Source organism: Anser anser (assembly GCF_964211835.1).
Source record: "Anser anser genome assembly, chromosome: 30".
Classification (NCBI taxonomy): Eukaryota; Metazoa; Chordata; class Aves; order Anseriformes; family Anatidae; genus Anser; species Anser anser.
The window spans coordinates 1450081-1471143 of NC_139751.1; the positions used below are offsets into that span (position 1 = coordinate 1450081).

General features: G+C 48.4%; 1 protein-coding gene and 1 long non-coding RNA gene across 6 annotated transcripts; one reads left to right on the top strand and one right to left on the bottom strand.

Moving 5' to 3' along the window:
* Positions 1–904: 904 nt before the first annotated feature.
* Positions 905–9259, top strand: RACGAP1 (Rac GTPase activating protein 1). 3 transcript variants are annotated; one of them, XM_083814090.1, is made up of 17 exons: positions 905–1055; positions 2295–2383; positions 2832–3034; positions 3405–3541; positions 3758–3827; positions 4038–4091; positions 4748–4825; positions 4964–5081; positions 5272–5402; positions 5553–5717; positions 6093–6188; positions 6434–6632; positions 6937–7042; positions 7232–7364; positions 7505–7640; positions 7900–8008; positions 8298–9259. In XM_083814090.1, the coding sequence occupies exons 2-17, from the start codon at positions 2299–2301 to the stop codon at positions 8371–8373; spliced, it is 1896 nt and encodes a 631-aa protein (XP_083670216.1). In that variant the 5' UTR covers positions 905–1055; positions 2295–2298; the 3' UTR covers positions 8374–9259. The 3 variants fall into 3 exon arrangements, with proteins under 3 accessions (XP_083670216.1, XP_083670215.1, XP_083670214.1); XM_083814088.1 differs by having other exon boundaries at positions 1014–1055; positions 2299–2383; XM_083814089.1 differs by lacking the exon at positions 4748–4825 and having other exon boundaries at positions 1013–1055; positions 2299–2383.
* LOC310887910 lies at positions 9106–21063 on the bottom strand. 3 transcript variants are annotated; one of them, XR_014575790.1, is made up of 3 exons: positions 17293–21063; positions 15917–16008; positions 9106–15092 (listed from the first exon to the last, which is right to left on the bottom strand). It is a non-coding gene; the product is annotated as an uncharacterized lncRNA (long non-coding RNA). The 3 variants fall into 3 exon arrangements; XR_014575791.1 differs by having other exon boundaries at positions 15917–16055; XR_014575792.1 differs by having other exon boundaries at positions 17263–21063.

Consider the following 21063-nt stretch of genomic DNA (forward strand, 5'->3'; position numbering starts at 1 on the left):
CATTACTCTGTACTCTTCAGGGAACCTTGAGGCTTTTTGTAAACTATTATGAATTAATTATTATTAATTAAGTTAAAGCAGACTATATAACCTAAATAAAACAGTCCTGACAAAGCAGCTGGATGTTTGAGAGCAATCTGCTTTACGAACTCACTTTTCCACTTAGCAATTTTAAGCATTTATTTCCGCTTTCTAATTGCTAATATCCATTCTTCAATTACCTGCAGTTTTGTTTCAGATTTAAAAGATTAAAGTGCATTGATATTTTATGATTATGCGATTTCGCTTCTTGTAATTGTTGGGTTTTGGCTTGTGTTTTATCTGTTTGCATATTAAATGTCTGCGACTGGAGGAGTCGTATGCGGCATGAAGTGGGGCTTTGCTTTTTTTGCACATGGGACAGGTGGCTGGCTGTTACTCAGATCAACATTTCAAAGAGAAAAATCAGCCGAGGCATCATTTTTCTCAAGGGACAGCATTGAATAAACAGCCTTCCAGTCAAATACCAGTTCTCTGGGTCACGCTGAGTGTCTTATGTCACTCTGCAAAACCAGTGCATGGGGGGCTCTCAGATTCCCCCAGCCTTTGCCATTGGCATAGCTTAAAGTCACAACCGGGCCTCAGCCTGAGGCTTTTTTTTCCCCAAACACCCCAAAACAGCAGCTTTTTCTGCCCAAAACAGCCCGCTGGTGCCAACGGCTGCAGTAGAAGCAGCCCCCGGTTTGGGGAGTTTAGGCCCTGCCGGCATCGCCCGCCTGCTCCGTTGCTAAGCAACGCGGCTGGAAACAGCTACCAGCAGTAAAGATGGCGCCGCTTCGCCTTCAGCAGGCGACCGCGGCCCACACTGGCCGCGCTGCGTGGGGAGGAGAAACCTTGCCCTTAACAGACATGGCGCCGGCTTGTCTTCAAACGCGCGGCGAGCAGAGCCAATGAGAGGCCGGGAAGGCGGAGCGCGCCTCGGGATTGGCTGGCGGCAGGGATTCAAACCGAATCGCGGGGCGGTTAGGCTGGGCGGTTGGAGCCGGAGGTCGCTCCGCGCCGGGCCGGCGGCTGAGGTGAGTGGGGCGGGGGGCGGCTGAGGAGAACCGGGGGGGCTTGGGCACCGGGCCTCGGCCCCTCTTTGGGGCGAGCCGGCGCCTCAGCCCTCCACCACCCAGGGGAGCCGCCTGTCGTGGCCTGGTGCCCGTTTACCCGAGAGATTTTTTAAAAATTTGATTTAATTTTACCTTATTATCTTCCCCCGCCCCCCACCGGGGGTTCTGGTGCTGTAAGCTATGGTACAAAGCCGTCGAAGTGCCTTTGGCGACGAATAAGGCAGGCTACAAGGAAGGCTTTTTAAGCAGAAAGCCTTTCCACACCCTGTGGTCCGTGTAAGATTGAAAGCCCCCATATTTCTGTATCTGTATGGTCCACACATGCCCCCATATAAATATATGTGTCTGTAGGTTCCATAAAAGACCCTCTCTATATACGTGTGTGTGTGTGTCTGTAGAGTCTGTAACTGAATAAAGCCCTTTGGAGCTTTCCCTGGTGGTCTCCAGAACATTCTGGTGTGTTGTCCCCCATCCTGGTACCTCTCCCAGCAGTGCCTGCACCTGCTCCTGCTGCTCATTTTTTAATTGGGGTTGCCCTGTGGGCTCCAGCAACCTCGTGCATCGGAGAAGTGATTTCTGTTGTGCTGAGCTGGAGACTTTCCCCTTCGTTGCTTCTGTTTATGCCATTGTTGCTACTGATTGAGGAAAATGTGCTGACTGTCTGCATTTTTAAAAGCTATTTGCAGCAGGAGCTGTAACTTAAAATGCAGCTAAATTTAAAACGGTATTAAAATTCCCCAGAACGTTGCTTCTATTTTTATCGTAGGAGCTCTGAAAACTTACAGATTTTTAGTGGCCTATATAGTGCTGAGTTACTCACAGCCTGGGCGCAGGCTGTGCTCTGCAGCCTTTCAGAAGGAAAAGAGTTTGGGATCCCTCGCTTTGCCTCGGGTTCTGAACCTCTGTAGTGTACTGGAGGTTATTCGAGGCAGTCAGGTGAGGAGCCATGCTGCTTCTACGTATGGTGTGCTATCCTTAAAATGTGGAGGAATGAGGATCTGTACTTCCTAGGAAAGTGTTTAGATGCATGTAGCTCCATGAAACATATCTCTTAATGTGTTTTTGTTTGTGCAGCTTCTAAAACTTGCCTTAAAAAAAATCCTGAAGCAAATTCTCTTTTCTTTGGACTGGTAACGCGTTTTCCATGTGGAGGTGGGAAGAAAGGGCTGGGCTGTTTATTTAGTTCTGGTTTCTTGGCAGGAAGATGGAGGCCGCCGCGCTGAATTTACTGCGTATGTTTGACCAACTCGTGCGCCAGGCTGAAATTTTAAGTGAAGGAAATGAGTATGGTAAGTTTTGTTTCAGTGGGCAGCCTAAGTGGGATGTCGTGCTTGTTTGTTTATAAACTTACAGCAAACATTATTAGCTGTTACTGAAGAATCTGTTGATGAGGCAGTGAGTAATAAGACTGCTACAGGCACTCAGATTTGATTTTTTTTCTTTTTCCTCCGTTCTTGAGGAATATGAAGTCACAGACTGACAGTAAGCTGACTTGGTCTGTGCAGGGTCTCATTCAGGGTCTTTTCAGACCAAATCCTGTGTGTCAGTATCGAGCAGAAAAGCTGTGAGAACTTGTGAGCATCTAGAGTGTAGCTGGGTTTGCTGAAAGGCCAGCTTTGCAACTCTCTTCAGTTAAGAGCAAGCTATATTAATAGAAACCTACCCTCAGTGAAAGGAGGGTTGCTGCATCTCCTCTGTTTGCCTGAGTAGTTAAAGATGTATTTGCCTTCTCTCCAGAATTTATTCAGTTAGCAAAGAACTTTGAGGAATATCGGAGAAGACTGCAGAAAACAGAGCATGAGCTTGGCAGGTACAAAGATCTTCTGATGAAAAACGAAGCTGAACGTAGTGCTTTGAGTGTGAAGTTGAAACATGCTCGCAATCAAGTGGATGTGGAGATCAGACGCAGGCAAAAAGCTGAAATGGACTGTGAGAAGCTGGTGAGTATTTCCTTTATTACCAGTTAGCTCCAGTTAATGTGAAGAGGAGGTGGTTAAACTGCATCGATCTATGGAAAATAAGGACTGGCACTCATGATAACTTGTTGCCTGGAGAGGCAAAAAAGCCAAACCCCGCCACCAACAAACTGGCTTAGCTCCTTGTAGCAGCCTTCTGCTTAGGTTTGGAAAAAGGCGAGTGGCTGCCGTTCAGAGTTACCTGGCAGAGCACATGCTTTGCAGCTCGTAGCAGTGTATTGTCACAAGTCCTGAGAGCCTGTCTGTGTGGTATCTCAAATACCTGAGACTGGTTCCTACAGTAATTAAACACAGTTTATCCTGTGGCAGCTTCAGATATTATCTCTCTTTCCAGGAGAGGCAAATACAACTGATTCGAGAGCTGCTCATGTGTGATGCATCGGGGAGTATTCAGCTAAGTGAAGAACAGAAGTCTGCCCTTGCCTTTCTTAACAGGCCACAAGTTTCTATGGGAGGTTCAGGCAACAAAAGGTAGGCAAAATAGTGTTTTGTCTGAGCACATCAGTGGCAAATATTGATCTAGCTGCATGTATGTCTGTGACACGCTGCGTCAGTATCAAAGGAGTTTTACTTTACAGTCCAATTTGAAATAAAGCTCTGGAGAGATGAGAGGGATGATTTTGGGGTCGTGGCTGACAGAAGGTCAAACTAATGAATGTTTCTTCTAACTCTTGTTTTTTTTTTTAGGTTGTCTACAATTGATGAATCTGGCTCAATTCTGTCAGACATCAGCTTTGACAAGACTGATGATTCACTGGTAATGTAACTCAAAGTCCTGAAGTTTTCTTCCCCTATTAAAACCTCAGGGATAGTCTCCAGAGACCCCTTGTGTTTAGATTACTGTAGTATTAGACTAGTAGAGCTGATCTGCATTTCTGTGTGCCATTGGGTAAAACTTAATGAAAGCCCAGACCAGAGGCTGTGTGGTATTTACACTGAACTAACCAGTACTGTTTATTTCCCACAGGACTGGGATTCCTCTATGGTGAAAGCTGTCAGACTGAAAAGGAGAGAAAAGCGGGTATGTTCAATTCTTTGGCTTCAAATAGATGCCACTGTTAGCCCTAGCTAATACAATGTCACCATCTGTCATCTCGCAGCCACCTATAATGATGTTGAGCTGCTAGTCACAATCAAACTTCAGACGGGTGTGCTTCTACTGTAACTCAGACCTGCTGTGTGGATTTTGTGTGAAAGTTAATTAAACACATACCTTGTGATGGCCTAGAGTTTGCTAGAAAGCATTTTAAAATCATTAACAGCTACTGCATTAGGAAAAAAGTCTGTAGGAAGCTGAATGTTTTCCTGTACGTAAAGGAGCTTGTGATTGTTTTGGTCTGCTGTTAGCATGCAGTAGGCACTGGTGTGGGAAAGGACAGCCTAAAATCATCACTGGTAGAGTTAAGAGTCTGGGATTTGATCAGTTGCTGCTTCTTTTTTTCCCTCTAAATTGATATTGATGGATTATAAAGCTGGCTAGGAAAATCATTGGAGAGAGCTGCATGTTGAAGCCTCCTGATTACCACTTTTCATTACAAACCAGAAGATACTGTAGAGAACTTACTGCTGTTGTGCTGTGTGCAGACAATTGTTCTGCTCCTCTAATTCTACTGAACTCCTGTAACGCGATGTTGACGGTATGCGTGCCTTGTAGACAAAAATACTGTATCTCTCCAGCGATCTTCTGGGCAGTACATTGAAGGCCCACCAGGTCCTCAGAAGAAAAAACGATCAATTGGCTCCACTGCAGACCAGGTATGGTGGTCCCAGCTGGGTTCATGTGCGTTTAAAATAGTTGGTCTTAATGCATACCAGTTTCCAGAGCCAACAAACCAAAACAAATCCCTTGTCCTGCCAGTATTGCTGTCACTAACAACATACTTCTTGTTACAGGGAAATGACTCCATAGTAGCAAAGACAACTGTTACGGTCCCTGCTGATGGTGGCCCAATTGAAGCCATCTCTACCATCCAGACTGTGCCTTACAGCCGGAGAAGTCAGAGGAAGAGTGGTAGGTGTCATGTCTCCAGTTGTCCTAGTCCTGAAGCAACTACGCAGTGGGCTGGAGGCTGTCCCATAACATTAGTTACCTTCCTCCAGGACCTAAGCAGCTGCCTCTGATTTATAATGCACATTTTTGGAGCAAAGATTACACAAAGGAGTGATTCCCACCTAGCCAACACTCCTCTTCTGTCTTCCAGGTCCTTTGCAGCCTCGGAACAGTGAGTCAAACTTGGGCAATAAGCAGCTGGAATCCAAATCAGAGAGTAATGGCTCTTGCACCCCACAAAACAATGGGGGAGTGAGGCTGCATGAATTTGTTTCAAAAACGGTAGGTCAGGAAGAACTTGCAAGTTCATCTCGCTTCATTAAATGTGTGTGTTATTGTGGTATCAAGCTATTGATAAGAGGCTACCAGCTGCTATGTCTCAAGTCACTGTTAACCATACCTATATAACATCTATATGTTCTGAATCATTAGGTTATCAAGCCGGAAGCATGTTTTCCTTGTGGAAAGAGAATAAGGTTTGGAAAAATCTCTCTGAAGTGCAGAGGCTGCCGTGTGGTCGCTCATCCAGAGTGTCGGGACCGCTGTCCCCTTCCCTGTATCCCCACCTTGACTGGCACTCCTGTCCACATTGGAGAGGTGAGTGTGTATGGTGAGCTTGGGGGACTATAGCTGCTGACACAAATAATCCTAGGTTGGAGGTGGAATGTGCTTAGGCTCCAAGTCTGCCTTCTCCGGAAGAGCTCCTGTTGCTCAGAGCTGCATAATGAAATACAAATGAACTTGCTAAAGTATTGTTCCAGGACAGTGGATGATGGGGGTGATTTGTTAGTCTCAAGTCGTGTATATGGCAGCTCTGCATAGGCAACCCTGTGGCATCGTGCTGAGGGGTGCAGTATTGCACTTCCCAGGGCTGATGAAGGAGAAATAATGCATGTCTTTGAGTCTAGATCTCTCTAGATTAGTCTTGGAGACTCGAGTACCTTATTTTTTTTCTGCTCTTCTACCTCTTAGGGGACCTTAATGGACTATGTCCCTTCTGCTCCTCCAATGATCCCTTCCATCATAGTGCACTGCGTTAATGAGATCGAGCAGCGAGGGCTAAATGAGGTAAAAACAAAATGAGGCGTGAAACCGTGCTAATGAAATAGGTTGTGGGGTTAAGAGAAGAAAATTGTTAACCCAAACATCTCTGGTTTACGGTATGTGTAGCGCTGCTCAGTGGGGTGACTCTGTGAGGGAGCAGCAGTGTCTATGCAGAGTGCTCAGGTGTGGAGGGAAAGTGGGAGCAGAAGAGTGTAGGCTTTGTATGTGCGGTCTATATTCTGCCTATAAGCAAGGTTTTCTGCCTACAGATAGGCATTTACCGGGTATCTGGCTGTGACAAGACAGTGAGAGAGCTGAAAGAGAAGTACCTGAAATCAAAAACCATTCCTTTGCTCAGTAAAGTGGATGATATCCATGCTATCTGCAGCCTTCTGAAAGACTTCCTACGCAGCTTGAAAGAACCCCTTCTCACGTTCAGGTTAAACAAGACTTTCATGGAAGCTGCAGGTAAGGAGATGCTAAATGACACCCTCAATACTTTGTAAAAGGTTTGATGGTCACAGGTTTATCTGACGTGTGAGCTGGCAGACCTCAGTGCTTCTGCTGCAGATACCCAGTCTGCTGGGGAGGTCTCTTCTGCTGTACAGTTTTGGAAAAAGAAAAATTCTAGTGCTTGGGCAGGATATGGAATTATTAGAATGGCTACTTCCTAGTTTCCTTGTTCCTCAGGCAGCTTACTGTGAGGGGAATATTACAGCCGTGCATCTAAGACTGCTTTCTCAGGTCTAAACTTCTTTTTCTCCTCCGCCAGAAATCTCGGATGAGGACAACAGCATTGCTGCCATGTACCAGGCAGTTGGTGAACTTCCTGAGGCCAACAGGGAAACCCTAGCGTTTCTCATGCTTCACCTGCAGCGGTACGTTCAGATGGGCTGAGAGTTCTGGAAGGGGGGGGGATATTGCCACCGGTCCTTCTCTAATTGTCTCTTATGACCGCTTGTGAGCAAAATGTCTTCATTCTTTCAGAGGCTGAAGTGCATGTTGGCTGGGGGGCTGTGTGGAAGGTGAAGGGGGGTAAGCTACTTTTATTTTTTCTTTAAATGTAGGGTGGCTCAGAGCCCAGACAATAAAATGGACGTTACCAACTTGGCCAAAATCTTTGGCCCCACGATAGTTGCTCATGCAGTGCCTGATCCTGACGCCATGACGTTACTGCGGGACAGTAAGCGGCAGCCCAAGGTAGGTCAGCAGAAAGGACTGATGTGAGTAATGTGTCCCACGTAAAGAATTCTGTCGGGAGGGAGATGAGCTGATGTCTGTCTGTGCATTAATGCTGTGTACCGCTTCCTAACGTTGCCTACTCATGGGCAATTCTGTAGGTAGTGGAGCGGCTTCTGCTGCTGCCCATGGAGTACTGGAGCCAGCTGATGCTGGAGAAGCAAGAAAACACTGACCCAGCACACGTAATTGAGAACACCAATGCCTTCTCCACTCCACAGACGCCAGATGTTAAAGGTAAGAGCTGAGTGCTGCTCTATTGGCTGTGCAGCTGCTGTGTGGGAAATAATGATCCTCAATCAAGGCTGCTTGTGAGACTGTTGGAACTAGCCATCCCTGCATGCTTTGTGCAGGAAGAGGGAAGGAAAGCGTGCCAGAAAATACCAGATTTGTCTAGTATCTTTGACAGATGCTAGGCAATGTCTAATGTTGCTTGCCTAACAGTGAAAACTCAGCTGTCCTCATGTTGCTCACTTCATTGCCTGTGTTTTGATAGTGAGCATGCTTGGACCACTCACCACTCCGGAACAGCAGCTGTCCAAGACGCCATCATCTAGCTCCCTGTCCCAGAAGGTCCGGTCTACCTTCGGCATAACCACCACCAAGTAAGTGCCGCTGGGTGCTTTTACGGAAATGTTGGTGCGCTACAGGTGGTGTGGGTGTTCAAGGAGAAGTAAAAACAGACTTTTGGACAGAGTTCCGGGAGCAGCTTGGATTTACTACTTGATCTACTCTCTCCCTTAATGCTACAGTAACCGTGCAAGTTGCGTAATGGTTAATGAGCATCACCTTACAGTAGGGAGAGGAACACTTTGAGAGGCAGGTAAAATTTGAGTAAGTAGACCTCTACAGCCAAAAGCCAAACCTCATTTTTTTCTACTCCTCTTGAACTAGATCTGGGAGCAAAAGCAAGTCAACAAGCCAGCTGGGGCGTCAAGGCAACTTCTTTGCCTCTCCTATGCTGAAGTGAAGTGGACCTGGGAGTTGATGTCGTCCTACGATTTGCACACCAACACTTACGAGTACAACAAACACAACTCCCCTCCTTGGCAGCTTGTGAAATAAGATGTTTTTCCTTTTATCTTTCAGTTTAACTAAGAGTTTTAATGGTTTTTTATTGTGCAATGTATTTTATTACCTAATGCTGTGTTGCTTTTAGCATTGGTGAAGAAAGTAACTACAGGATCTATTCAAAGTGTTAATTAAAAAAGAAATTGCTGAATTCGCTGACGCTTTCCAATAGCATCCTCTGCCTGTGTTAAGTGAAACAGAATTGTAAGTTGCATTTTTTTCCCTAGCATGTAGGCTGCTCTTCACGCAGGAGCGACCCACCCTCCTCCTCCCATTGACTGAACTGTGTCAGAATCCAATCTCTCAAACAGCACACGAGTCTGTAATCCTTGGCTTGCGCTGTGGTGGTGCAGCCTGGAATCCTGACGGTGGCGTTGTTGCATTTATCTCACCAGGCAGAAGACGCTTTAACTGCCACAGGGACTGTGACTTTTCCTAAAGAAACACTCCCTGATACTGTGTTTACAAGGGGAAAACTCTCTAGAGGAAATCTTCTAGAGGACTGTCTCTAGATACAAGGATACCAATCCTGAAGGATTCTTGGGTACTCAAAACTAATTACTAGTGGTGTTCATACTGGTGAGGGGAACGAGGGTCATTTAATAGCACCCTTGTTTTTGGGAGTCTCTGTTTTCTGAAATCAGATGTGACCTTGTGTAGTGCTGCATGGAAAAACTTTGGGAGAATGTACAAAAGTTTTATCAACTGGTTGTTTGTTTTCTTTACTGAGTTCTGGAAAACTGTCCTAACTTGTGCAGCGAAGTAAATCTCAAGTTTCTATGTGACCTGTGGTTCTGTACTCTAGCTAATGCGTCTTATTTGTGTTGGGGAGTTTTGTCCAGGGCCTGTGTAGCCTTACACAAGGCTCTGGTGCTACGTTACTCTTGTACTGCTGAGTACTGCCATAACAACTAACTAATCTGGCAGCTTTGGCTGCTGGGGTGCAGGCTCATTGGCCCAGAGGAAGCAGAAGAACCATTTTGTTTCTCCAGTGTTGTTACAGGAAGCAAAATACCTTTTGGTTGAACACAGGGGCCTGCGTTGTCTCCCTTTTGGTGTGGGGTCTGCAGGGTGAAGGCTTTTCCAGCCTGGTTTGCACCCTGGCTCTGACGCCCTGCAGGAGGTGGGGCAGCTGGGAGCTGCCACTACTGCTCGTGATCCCAGCAGGATCCCGTCTTTCTGGGATCCACCGCAAGGATGGCTGCTGTGCACTTAGCACACTTTGCTGTGGGTGTAACATCAAGTGAAGGAGCAGTAGGACAAGAGGAAATGGCCTCAAGCTGTGCCAGGGGAGTTTTAGGCTGGATATTAAGAAAAACTTCCCTTGAAAGGGTTGTGAAGCGTTGGAACAGGCTGCCCAGGGAAGTGGTTGAGTCACCGTTCTGGAGGTATTTGTATTTAAAAGACATGTAGATGCGGTGCTTAGGGACGTGGTTTAGGGGTAGGCTTGGCAGTGCTAGGTTAATGGTTGGGCTTCATCTTTGAGGTCTTTTCCCACCGAAATGGTTCTGTGACCCTCGCTGGCAGGGAGCAGTGCCTCAGGCTCTGCCTCTTGCTGGGCAGTGCAGAGTCTGAGGTTTACTGACTGATCCTTCAGTGGAGAAAGTACTTCCCTTCTGGGTAGGATAGGGGAAACAAAACTGAAAGAAAGCAGCTTAAACCAAAAAAGAAAGCATCCTGCTTTACCTGCCTTGGAGCTACTGCCTTCCCTTCCCAAAACGGGGCTGGGGTCTGAGTAAACAAAGGGGCGAGGAGAGTGAAATGTCACAGCAGCGGGATCTGAACTCACCCTGGAGTCTTCCTGCCTGAGAAGATCGCTGTTAATATTACAGCTTTTAGGAAGCAACAGGACGGAGGTGATGGAAGAGGGGTGTGTTCTGCAGTCCTGCAATCCAGCATTTATGGTGGTGTCACCATTAAAAGGCCGCAGAGTGTGAAGATCTTGGCGCTGGGGCTCGTCAGGCTGGTTTTGTCTAAAGCTGCCCTGACCTGCCCAAAACTTTGCTGTAGTTTGCTGTTCCAGGTAAACAAGCTAAACAACTGCCTGGCAACGAGGTGGCTGTTACCTAATGGGTTTTAGCAATTGAATTTGTGTAGTTTTATGTAACTGTGGGGTATGATGGCTGTGCCTGTGGTAAATCTGGTGGATTTTTTTCCTTTAAGGAGCAGGTAGGGCTAGCAGGTGCGGTCTGTGGGCACTGAGGATAGGGTGGCCCCAGGGCTATTAGCAACTCATCAGTAACAGATCATTAAATTGCACAGCTTTGGTAGGTGACAAACTTAATGGTAACGGGAAAAAAAAAGTAAAATGTGATGTAGTAACTGTGGATGTAATGGGGAATTGCAGCTGTGTGTGGAAAGAATTAAGTGTAGAGAGTATAAGAAAATATATAAAAATAGCCTCAAGTAGACCCTAAAATGAGGAGGAAGAAACAATCATATTCTTCCCAGCAAAGAGGAGACAAAACCCCATCAACATCGTATTGGCCTTTAAGAAGAGCTCAGGATGCTGGTGAGTCACTAGCAATGCAAAGGAAGATGGGAGAATTTCTCATCAAGGGAAAGGGGCAACTGTTTCTTTTTTCTCCAGTTACTGGCAGCCCTTAATAGAAAGGGAGTGATTTGGCTATTAATAGTTTTCACTGCTGTAACTGGCCTGCTGGTAAGCGATCCTGATGAGGCTGAGGCAGCAGTTGGACCACTGGTAAGCTCTAATTCTTGAGTCCTCCCAAAAACAGGTTCTTTCTGTGCACTCTGGCTTGCACCAAGCCCCTTCTCCATCACCTGTTGTGGCCAGGACCACGTCACTACACCAGTTCTTTCTGCAGATGGAACAAGCCTGAGCTGCAGCTCATCCTTCACCTCTTGTGTGCCATCGCTAGGGTGGCCAGCTCAGCACCGGTGTTCCCACAGCCCAAATTCTGCCTGCCCCCTTGGGACTGGGCAAGCTGGATGTTGGACGGGTTTTTGGGTTCCCTGGGCTGGGGCCTGTGGGCAGCCCTGGCAGCACGGAGCAGAAATACAGCGCACGAGTTCCTCAGGCCTGGGCAACAGCTCTTGGCTCTTTCTTCTGCTAATATTAGGACTGTTTTGAGGATGATTATGGTTCTGTGAAATGGCTATTAATATCATACAAAGCTTGGATGGAAGTCAAAAATAACAGCAAATGAGAGAACTACTCGCTGTGCAGCCAAACAGGAAGTACAGGCAAGGCTTGGTGCTGCGAGAGATAAACAGTGGGAAGGAAAAGCAAAAGAGCTGCAACAAGGTGCAGAGATGAAAAACGCAAGTAGCTTTGGAGATCGCCCGAAAACAGTCCTTGGCCCTGAAACAGTTCTGTTCCATCGAATAATGCTGATCAAATGCTCCGAGCTGATTGAAAGGAAATCCTGGTTTATTGGCCCAGACGTTTCCCGAGTTTGCAAACAAGCCCTTCAAGTCCTAAAGTCCCCCCGCTGCCTGCTCGGGGAAGGGAGGGGTTGAACCAGCTTGCTGCGGGCAGGCCCTGACCCTATCCCCCCTCCCTGCCTTGGGAGTGGATCCGTTTCTTCTGCCTCTTTCTCCCTTTGCACGCAGCAATCTGTTGCTGTGCCCGTGGCAAGCCTCTACTTCTGAACCCTGGTTTTCATCTTCCTTTTTGATAGTTACTGTGACTGCAGTAATCTATGGGTAGAGCCAGGGCCTGAGCTGTTTGTAGGAGGAAATAATTTTTAAGACCAAATGAACTGGCTAGAAGAAGACAGACCAGCAGGCTCCCAGTCCTTTATTGAGTAGGAAAAGGAAGAACAAAAGTTCAGGTTTATTGCCTGATTCTTAGAAACAACAAAGGGGCTCTGAACCCCCAAGCTGCTCAGCACCGTGATGAGGAAACGCAGAGCCTGGACGTGCCGCTCCCCTGAACGCGGTGCCTTAAGGGTTAGGAAGTTTCAAGGAGCTTAAGCTGAGTGGCTGAGGCCAAAACTAAAAATACATTGAGGTGCGGCAGCAGGATTTCCCTGACAAAGCTTGAGTCCTGGCCGGATATTTAAAACCTTTCTCTTATTAATTGCATTTAATCTCCCTGTTGGCATTGAAGCACAGGTGAAGCTTTTATGAGTAAGAAGGCACGTAACAAAAGGGCAGCTTTGGTTTCTGCCGTGCTTTTTCAGATCCTCTTGCCTCTGCTACTCCTGGCTGTACTACTTTGTGGCTCTGCAGGTGGACGTTCTGGCTTCTCCAGGGAAAGGAGCCGGCAAAAGCAGAGTTCCACTGGTGTCACTGCACCTGCACAGAGGTATTTGGTTCATATGCTTTTCCTGGTGATTGCACAACCCCCCTGGACCAGAGCTATGCTGGCAAAAGCCTGCGGCCACCAGACGCTAGAGAAGGTGCAGAGGATTCTGCACAGCCTTCGGTTGCTCTTGGGTCCCTGCTCTGAGCCACAACTTGTGGCAGTACGCGCATAACCGTGAGAGCGCAAGGAAGTAAACGAGGCGAGGCTTATGGAGGGATGCAATATATTTTATTAGACCCAAACGGGCAAGCTTTCCGCTAGACAAGGGCTTAGACACTCCAGCAGTGCTTATTTTCTCCAACTACCTACCACAAAGTTACTGAGCCTGACGCAGGCGCTGCTGCAGTGGTTTGCACCAGCAGAGGGCACAGGGTTTCCATCGCAGAGCTGAGCCAGGCTACGCAGGGCGGGGGACAGCATTTAGGTCTCTACCTCACAGCAGGATGAGTTTTTAACAACATTCCATTTTATCCCCCATTTATTTGGAGGAGAGGATACGTATTTGGAAACGGGAAGGTTTCTAGGGGTTGTTTAAAGAAAAAAGTAGGGCTCGCAGCGTTTGATGGAGCTGGAGCTGCTCGTGGAAGGCATTCATTCCTCTTTACCACGGAGCTCCCCTCTTTACCTCTCTGTGCATGCCCTGATTCCTCTGCTCACCCAAACTCCCTGACGTGGGAAATCTAGATCAGTTGAATTCCTCCAGAGAGGAGTCCTAGACCTTCGGCTTTACTGATACGCGAGCAGCAGATGACATGTCACCAGCAGAGGCTGGATTTGCTGCCCTGGGGTGATGCGGGGAGCTCTGTCTGGAGGTGGCAGTGAGTTTCACTCCAGACACACCTGTTCCAACCAACTTGGACAAGAGCTGCTTTGTACCAGCCCTTGCTGCAGCTTTGTTTCTCAAGCACAGGGAGCAGCAGAGTGGAGCCGTTAAGTGTTTCAGAATCTTGGGCTGAAATACCTTCCTACCCTCTTTCCTCAATTAATCTATCTCCAAAAATACGAGGATGCAAGCGTCTGTTTACTTCTCGGTGAGCCAACGAGGTCACCGCAAAGGCTGTGTCAACAAGAGAAAAATAATTTGAGGGGAGAGAAAATAAACGATAGCGAGGGATTCAGTTAACTGACCTCAAAAACGCAGCCCTCCCTGGCTGCTGTCTACGTGACCGCCTCGCCATCTCGCGCGCTCCAAGGGTACATCTGTGAAGCGCTGGAAGACGCTCCGATACCAACGAACTCCCCTGGCTCCTCAGGGAGGGCTTCTTATCTCCAAGAGCAAAGCCTTCCCTTCTATCAGCACTTAGAGAGACACTCAACTGTCTCCCAACTGCTCTGATGCTGCGATAAGCCCCGAGCGTCTGCTATGCAGCGAGGCTGGGAAACGCCGGAGCACCAGGGGCTGATCTAGGGCGTGCAGCTTGGCAACAGAGAGCAGCAAAAACCCTGTCCTGCCAAAGCATGCGGGATAGCTGGGGTCCAGAGAGCTATTAACAACGTTTTTGGCTGCAGGGCTGTAGCCTTCGGGCCATCTTTTGTGCCCAGGTAACACAGAGCTGCCTATGAGAAAGGGCAGGAAAAGCTAAAAGGGGATTTTGCAGCTCAGCCCCTTGTTCTGTGAGCAGGGTCGCTCTCTGCAGAGGGCTTTAATGCCGGTTAGGAGGTGAGCTTCGGGGAGCAGAAGTTGTTTTCTGGGGTTGGGAAAGGTCAGGAGCCACTCGGATCATTCAGTGGGACTGAGGATGCTTCAGCTGGGAGCGTAACAGGGGCAAGGAGAGGGTGCCTGGGTCCTTTACAAATGTTGGATGAGGAGAGAGAAGAAGGATGCGTGGGGAAGACAGCCGGCTGGCTGCAATAGCTCAGAAATAAGGCCAAGTCCTACCCTTCTCAGCAGCGAAGGCATTGCAGAAATCTCAACGTCTATCTGGTCCCAGCTTCCCACAGCAGTGACCGCCTGGGGCAGGGGACGCAGTGTTCCAGCTTTTTTTCTCCCAAACCAACTATTTTTCAAAGTCTACAGCTCGCTCATCGGACCGTGGCTCCCTCTGCTCCTGTGGCCGCAAGGTGCTCTCCCCTTGTTTGGGGGGTTCAGGCCACGTTTCGGGTTCGCAGGGGGTCAGCAGAGCTGCCTGGGCGAGCAGGACTAGAAACCTCCGCTCTGAGAGCTTCTGTGGCTGCCTCTGGCACAGGGCTGGGGCTGAATCCCTGCTCCAGACCAGGGGAAAAACGTGCAAGAGGATCCGTGGGGTCTGCAGGGTTGTTGAGGAAGCCAGGATTTGAGAGAAAATCAGATCCTGAATCCAGCAGCCAACTGCTGGTCCTGAGATGCGTGGTCCTCCTACCGAGACCTAAAAGAAATGAGAAATTGCGGGGTTCGGATTTTGATAAGATTGCAGCAGTAACGCATGAAGGTTTGAGCCAAATTCTCAGAGAGCAACGGGAAAAGAAGAGAAGCCGTAGCGATGACAACTGAACATAATGTGCAGAAAGAAAGAATAATGGCTAGTGGATGATTTAAACAATGTGTTAATTAAAATAATATAGATATTGAAGGAAGAATCTGTTTCCCGCAGAATTTAGAAGTGACCGGAACATGGTGCACTTGGACTAGTTAGCAGCAGCTGCAGGTGAGAGTAGGCAAGGCGATGCCTTGCCCAGGGAAACACTCAGGTGCTTTTCAGTGGTTGGAAACGTTCTCAGATGTGGCTGAGCTTGTAGGAATCCCACGGGAATGAGAGAAAAGGGCCTCTGGATGCCTGCAGCCTGTCCAGGTCATGCTCTGTCTCTTCAGGATAGCCAATTCTGGGTGTCTCTGAGATGAACCCCAGCTGATTCTGCAGCCCTTGCATCCTGCCCTGGGTGGGAGACTGTTTCACTGCGGCGAGCAACAGAGAAATTTCTGTATGGTGAGAGGGTCACCCAGAAAAAAGCAGATCTAAGGCTTTAGAAGCTAGGAGTGGATAATGTTAAGAAGGTGAAAATATTTCAGCCTGACTTCAAAGGGCAATCGATCAGTTAAGCAACATGGTTGCTGTGGATGATAAAGGGGGAAGAAATCACAATACTGTAAGGAAAGAACAAGCTAGAAAGCACGCTCGTTGTATATTTCTGGGTTGTCTGGACGAGATTAAATATAGACAACAGTTGGAAGCTGAGAAAAGTCTTTGCTAACCTGGGGAGGATGGAAAACGCACAAGAGAAATGCAGGAGGTTTGTCTTACGATGGAGGCTGAAGATCGGGAGAGAATTATGTGGTGTTGGGCTCTGGGAAAACAGCAGAACAAGCAGTTAAACACATTGTTTGTCAGCACCTAAAAAAGAAGACCAAAGCAAATGAGTAACAGGCAACGCTAATTTGGCAAGAGCTAACCATCCCAAGCTAAGATAATTTACTTCTACAATGATGTTATGAGCGCTGCACTCCAAGAAGAGGCAGTAAAATACAATTTTATGGCTTTTGACACTGTTCCACATGGTACACGAGCAAGCTAAAGAAACACGTTTCAGATAAAATCACTCCAGAGTGGATCCAAGGCTGAGCGATGAGCCCTGTTCGGAGGAGATCTTTCAGTGTTTTCTCCTTGCAAACTGGAAGGCTGGAAGCAAAGCGAGTTTTAGGAGCAGGCTAAAGAAAGGGGTTGGGAATGACGCAACTGATCCTTTGGGCAGGAGGACGTTTCTCTCGTCTCTACTGCTGGAGGTTTCTGCAGGTAGTTTGGAAAAGAAGAAAATTTTAAAGAAAAAATTTAAAGAATGTCATTTTCATTGCCATGAAACTCAAAAATGACTTGAGGTGGTGGCTGTGGTTTTTTTCAAGCAGGAAACTAAAATACAACTTGAAACAAGAAGCTGACAGCAACTTTAACTAATTAAAGATAACAAATATGTAGTGAAAAAGAAAGAAGAAAGAAAAATGTTGCTTCTAAATGTATTAATTTGTGAAGAAATAGCTCAAACTGGCCGTGGGTGTCTGCTCTCCCAAACACAGATGGAACCTGGATATTTCTGTAAATAGATCTCCACCACATTGTTCCTGAAAAATCCCAGTTTCTCCAAATGCTGTGGTTTTTTATGGGACTGTTTTCTGCCTTGCTGAGAAGGATTTTACCCCGGCCCAAGTCAGAAATGAGGCTGCATGACACAATTTCTTGGGCGAGCAAAACTGGGTTGGACGACCCCCTGAACCTCTCAGGTTTGTTTTCTTGGGCTTTAACTTGGAACCAATTCAGCAACTCTTTTTGTCCTAACTTTTATCTAACCAAAAAAGAAGGGGAGAATAAAAATATACAGTGCCTTGTATAAAAAGAAAAACTATTGCTCCCCAATTCTGACTCTTCCCCCAGCATGTTTCAGGAAACCACATGACGGAGGTGAAATTGTTTTATATAAACTATAATTTCCACCCAGTGAGACGACGGCTCCCTACTTGCTTCCCTGTCAAGTGGAGCTGAAGGTGGTGGTTTCTGCCCTGGCCAAGCCTGGTGGCCTAATTCTGCATCCCTGCGTGCGATGTCTCACCGCAACAGCGGGTTTTCCGTGGGCTTTCACCTGCTCACAGCAGCATCTCCTGGCTGCCTCGTTCCTCCTTCATCTGCTGCTTCAGGGACTTTAAATATCCGTCAAATTTCGATGAAGCAGAAAGGTGGGGTGCCCGTCTTGTCTGCAGCACCTCTGTAGCCCACGTTTGGGGAGAGAGCTTGGTGCAACCACAGCGGGCGCTGGCTTCTGTGCCTAGTGCTTGGTCAAAGTCTTTTGGCACGCAGCACCCAGGTGGCCTGCAAAGATTTTTCTCATCTCGTGCTGTTTTCTTTCAGTTCAAAGTGTCCGAAGTGCTGAGAAGGCTGTCGGCACCTTCCAGGGCACTTTATTTTTAGCACAGCATCGAGAGCAGGCTGTGCGCCTTAGGTGATGCAAAGACACTTGAAAACATAAAGCTCCCCTTTTCGACGCAGGCGAGCTCTTAAACCTGCCCAGCCTTTCTAGTGGCTAAATCGCGTGTTTGCGCTGTACCTCACTCGGTGGGATTTTATTTGATGTTTCAATTTCGAGGCGTTGCTGGCCATGTGAGTATTCACAGTCTGCCCCCGAGTCCCTGCAGCCCCTCTGAGCTGCTGTCGGATCCGGAGGTGGTGCTCAGATGATCCCGGCAGCAACTTTGGCCTCGCGGCCGCCGACGCCACAAAACGAGAACCCCTGATTATTTTCACAGACCGCGTTACTGAGAAGCGGTCTCACAACAGCTCGCGGCATCTGAGCCCCTTGCTTATGAAACTCTCGGCGTGTGCAGGCGGGAGGCGTTTCATCCGGAGCTGGAACACATCAGCCAAGCAGAATTTCCTTTGAGCTGCAGATAAGCAGATGCTGGCGATAGAGAGGCCCTGCTCAAACAGACACGGTGCTTCCAGCCTTCAGAGCAGCCTCCAGCGCCAAAGGGGAAGGAAGTATTTAATATTGCGAACGCAGGGACATATAGCGAAAAACAATGCTTCGAGACTCATCACCCTTAACGCCGTACGCCCTGCGCTGTTAACCCGCTGCTGCCGGGGTGAGAGTGCCCGAGGTGGCCTCGGAGCACGGGGTGAGCGGTGAGGCTGAAGGGTTCTGAGCCTGGGCAGTATTTGGTAAGGATCCCTCGGGAACGGGCAACAAGGAGGTGGCACATTGTGGGGGAAAGCGGGATAAGCCGTGGATAAAGCTGATTTTTTTTTCAGTGGGCGCATTGAAAAAATCACATCGTCTTTGCAATGCGCCACTGAAAAAATCACATCGTCTTTGCGATGCGCCACCTCAATGGTCAGATTACAGAAAGTAGGAAGACAAAAACGCATCATCAACAACAACAACAAAATCAAAAACCAAAGGGCAAAATCCACCAAGCAACAAAACGATGCCAGGCTCTTCGCCGAGCCCTGCAGAGCACGCGAGGCTTCGCTTCGGTTCCTTTCACCGGCAGCAGAATTTGACAATATAATGGTCTCTGCTTCCCGAGAGCAAGCAGAAGCAGCACGCTGCACAGCCCAAGTGCTATCAAAAAGACAGACTGGGATAATAAAGTTGTGGTCAAAAGCAGATGAAGATTTAGGCAGAACCTTAGGCAGACTAGTTCTTGAATGGAAGTCTTAGGAAAAAATAAATAAATTAAGCCCAGTAATAAGAAGCTAAATATTTCTGGAGAAGAAAGGGAGCAGCACTTGCTAATTTTGGGTAGACCCACCTGTGCTCCAATGACAATTGGAATAATAAATAATGAAGAGCAGGGAAAAATATGCAAGAAGTTACCCCATGGTCACAGATGGTATGAATATACAGATAGGAGACAGTAAGGGAAAAAAAGGCAGTTCAAGGGACTCTTTCCTGGTTTGGGGGGATACAGGAGGGACCGGCTGGGGAAGAACCTCGTTGCGGGGCCACCTGCCAGGTTAGCTGAGGGCACGGCTGAATACCCAGGGACACAAACTTCACCCAAGGGTAAGCAGTTGAAGAAGGGGAGAGCAGGATTAGGAGCTGCTGCTCAAAGACCTTGAATCAGAAGGCGATGCTGCATCCTCGCAGCAGCGGGGGCAACAGGAGCCCTCCAGCCTGGATCCGGCTGCTCCCCGACGATGTACGCGTCACCCAAGCGATGCTCGCAGAGGGACACCCCCATCTTCATCCCCCCCAGCCCACGGGAAGATGCCACAAGATGCTCTGCCCACTGCTTCCAGAGACTGCCTCAAGATGGTGCTCCAGCCAATTTGCTGTATTTTTTTCCCCTTTTTTTTTTAATAAAGAATTTGCATGTGTTACAGATGGCTTTTCTGTGTAAGTCTTTACTTAATAGTAACAAACGAGGGTGGAACGGGCTCACTCCTTGCGGGGAGCCTTCGGCTGCCTCTGCCAAGCCCTTTGCAAGGCCCATCGCTTCCAGCTCCTGCGCTGGAAGCCCCTGAGTGCCTGCCGGGAATGAGTCACAAGCAAGGTCCCCATAGGAAAGGAGAACTATGGGTTCTTAACCTTGACCATTCTGGGTAGGAAAAGTTTATTTGTCCAGCTTGCTTTATAAATAACCCAGAACGCAGCAGCCTTGTTTTCATAATCTCCGACTGGCCGTGCGGAGGAGCCTCAGCAGAGAGCCTGTCCAAACGCTGGCAATCCCGGCCGGAGGCTGGCCCCTGGGTCTTGCTTTAATGCATCCTCCATCTGTGCTTTGCTCCGCAGCGCGATGGAGAGGAACGCCAGCAGCCTCCCCGCGAGCTCTGCGGTATTGCCCGGTCGCCTCCTGGGGGAGAAAAAGGGTTAAAAAGGAGCTGGGGCATTTTTATTGCGAACAGGAAGAGTTAAGGTCAAAGAGCGAGGTGTTAATGGAGGGATGCATGCAAGGAGTGGGGGGCCAGCTCTCACCACACCGGTAACTTCAAGGAGAAGCTGGAACCCTGAAAATTAACCCCGTGCAAACAAGGTTAACCCTCGCCTTGTGGCAGGAGGGCTCGCCATCCGCCTCGTGGTTTTGGCAGCCCCGTCCTGCTGGAACTGCACCTGCTCGCGGGAGGGAGGATGGGGAAACATCGAGGGCTCGGTGCAACGCGGGTAGGCAGGACAACTTGCTGTGTAACCTCGAGGAATAATAAGAGCAGCAAAGGAGAAATGGCCAGCAAGGCCAAATGCAAAGTCCTGAGAGACCATCTGGGGAGCAGCCCTGCAGGGAAGGGCCTGACCATCCCGCGTGGCCACCTCCAGCAGGAGCCAGCAGCCTGTTCTACAAGCAACCAAGGCCAAACGCGCCCTAAAACAGCCTTTTTGTCCCAGAAAGCAACAAAGCTCCTTTCTAACGGAAGGCAAATACTATTGCAAGGTGCGGCAGAAAATTGGTGCGTCGTCAGTAGACACCAGGAGCATTTCCTCTGCTTTATTAGAGGATCAGAGCAGGTGCTGGAAAGGGGCAAGTACCCTTTTACACCAGCCCAGGGAGCTGGGAACTCCTAGGGCCCCACTGGCATGGTAAAGGCAGCCAAGAGCCAGGTACCTGAGCCCAGCATCACTTGGCAGGAGATTTACAGAGCCCGACAGTGGTCGGCTAAGGAGCACCAAAATCCTACAAGCTTCAGAACAAGCGTCGGATAGGGAGAACTCTGCAGAGTGTGTGGAAAAAGAGAAAAAGCGTCGGGCAACGAGAACCCGGGTGCTCAGCACTTCAGCGATGTTTAGCCTGTTTCTCCCATTGCAGGCAGTTCCCAGGCAGCTTCGCCTCCTCCAAGCCCGCTCTGCAGAATACTAAGGAATCAAACAAATCTTTAAAACTAGATACTTCCCTTGCCCAGCCCACTCTTCCTCCAGCCCTTA

Coding starts and splice junctions, on each gene's coding strand:
- RACGAP1 (XM_083814090.1), top strand. CDS start 2,299: ATGGAGGCCGCCGCGCTGAATTTACTGCGTATGTTTGACCAACTCGTG. Junction 2,384..2,831: donor AAGTGAAGGAAATGAGTATG/GTAAGTTTTGTT, acceptor CCTTCTCTCCAG/AATTTATTCAGTTAGCAAAG. Junction 7,043..7,231: donor CTCATGCTTCACCTGCAGCG/GTACGTTCAGAT, acceptor CTTTAAATGTAG/GGTGGCTCAGAGCCCAGACA.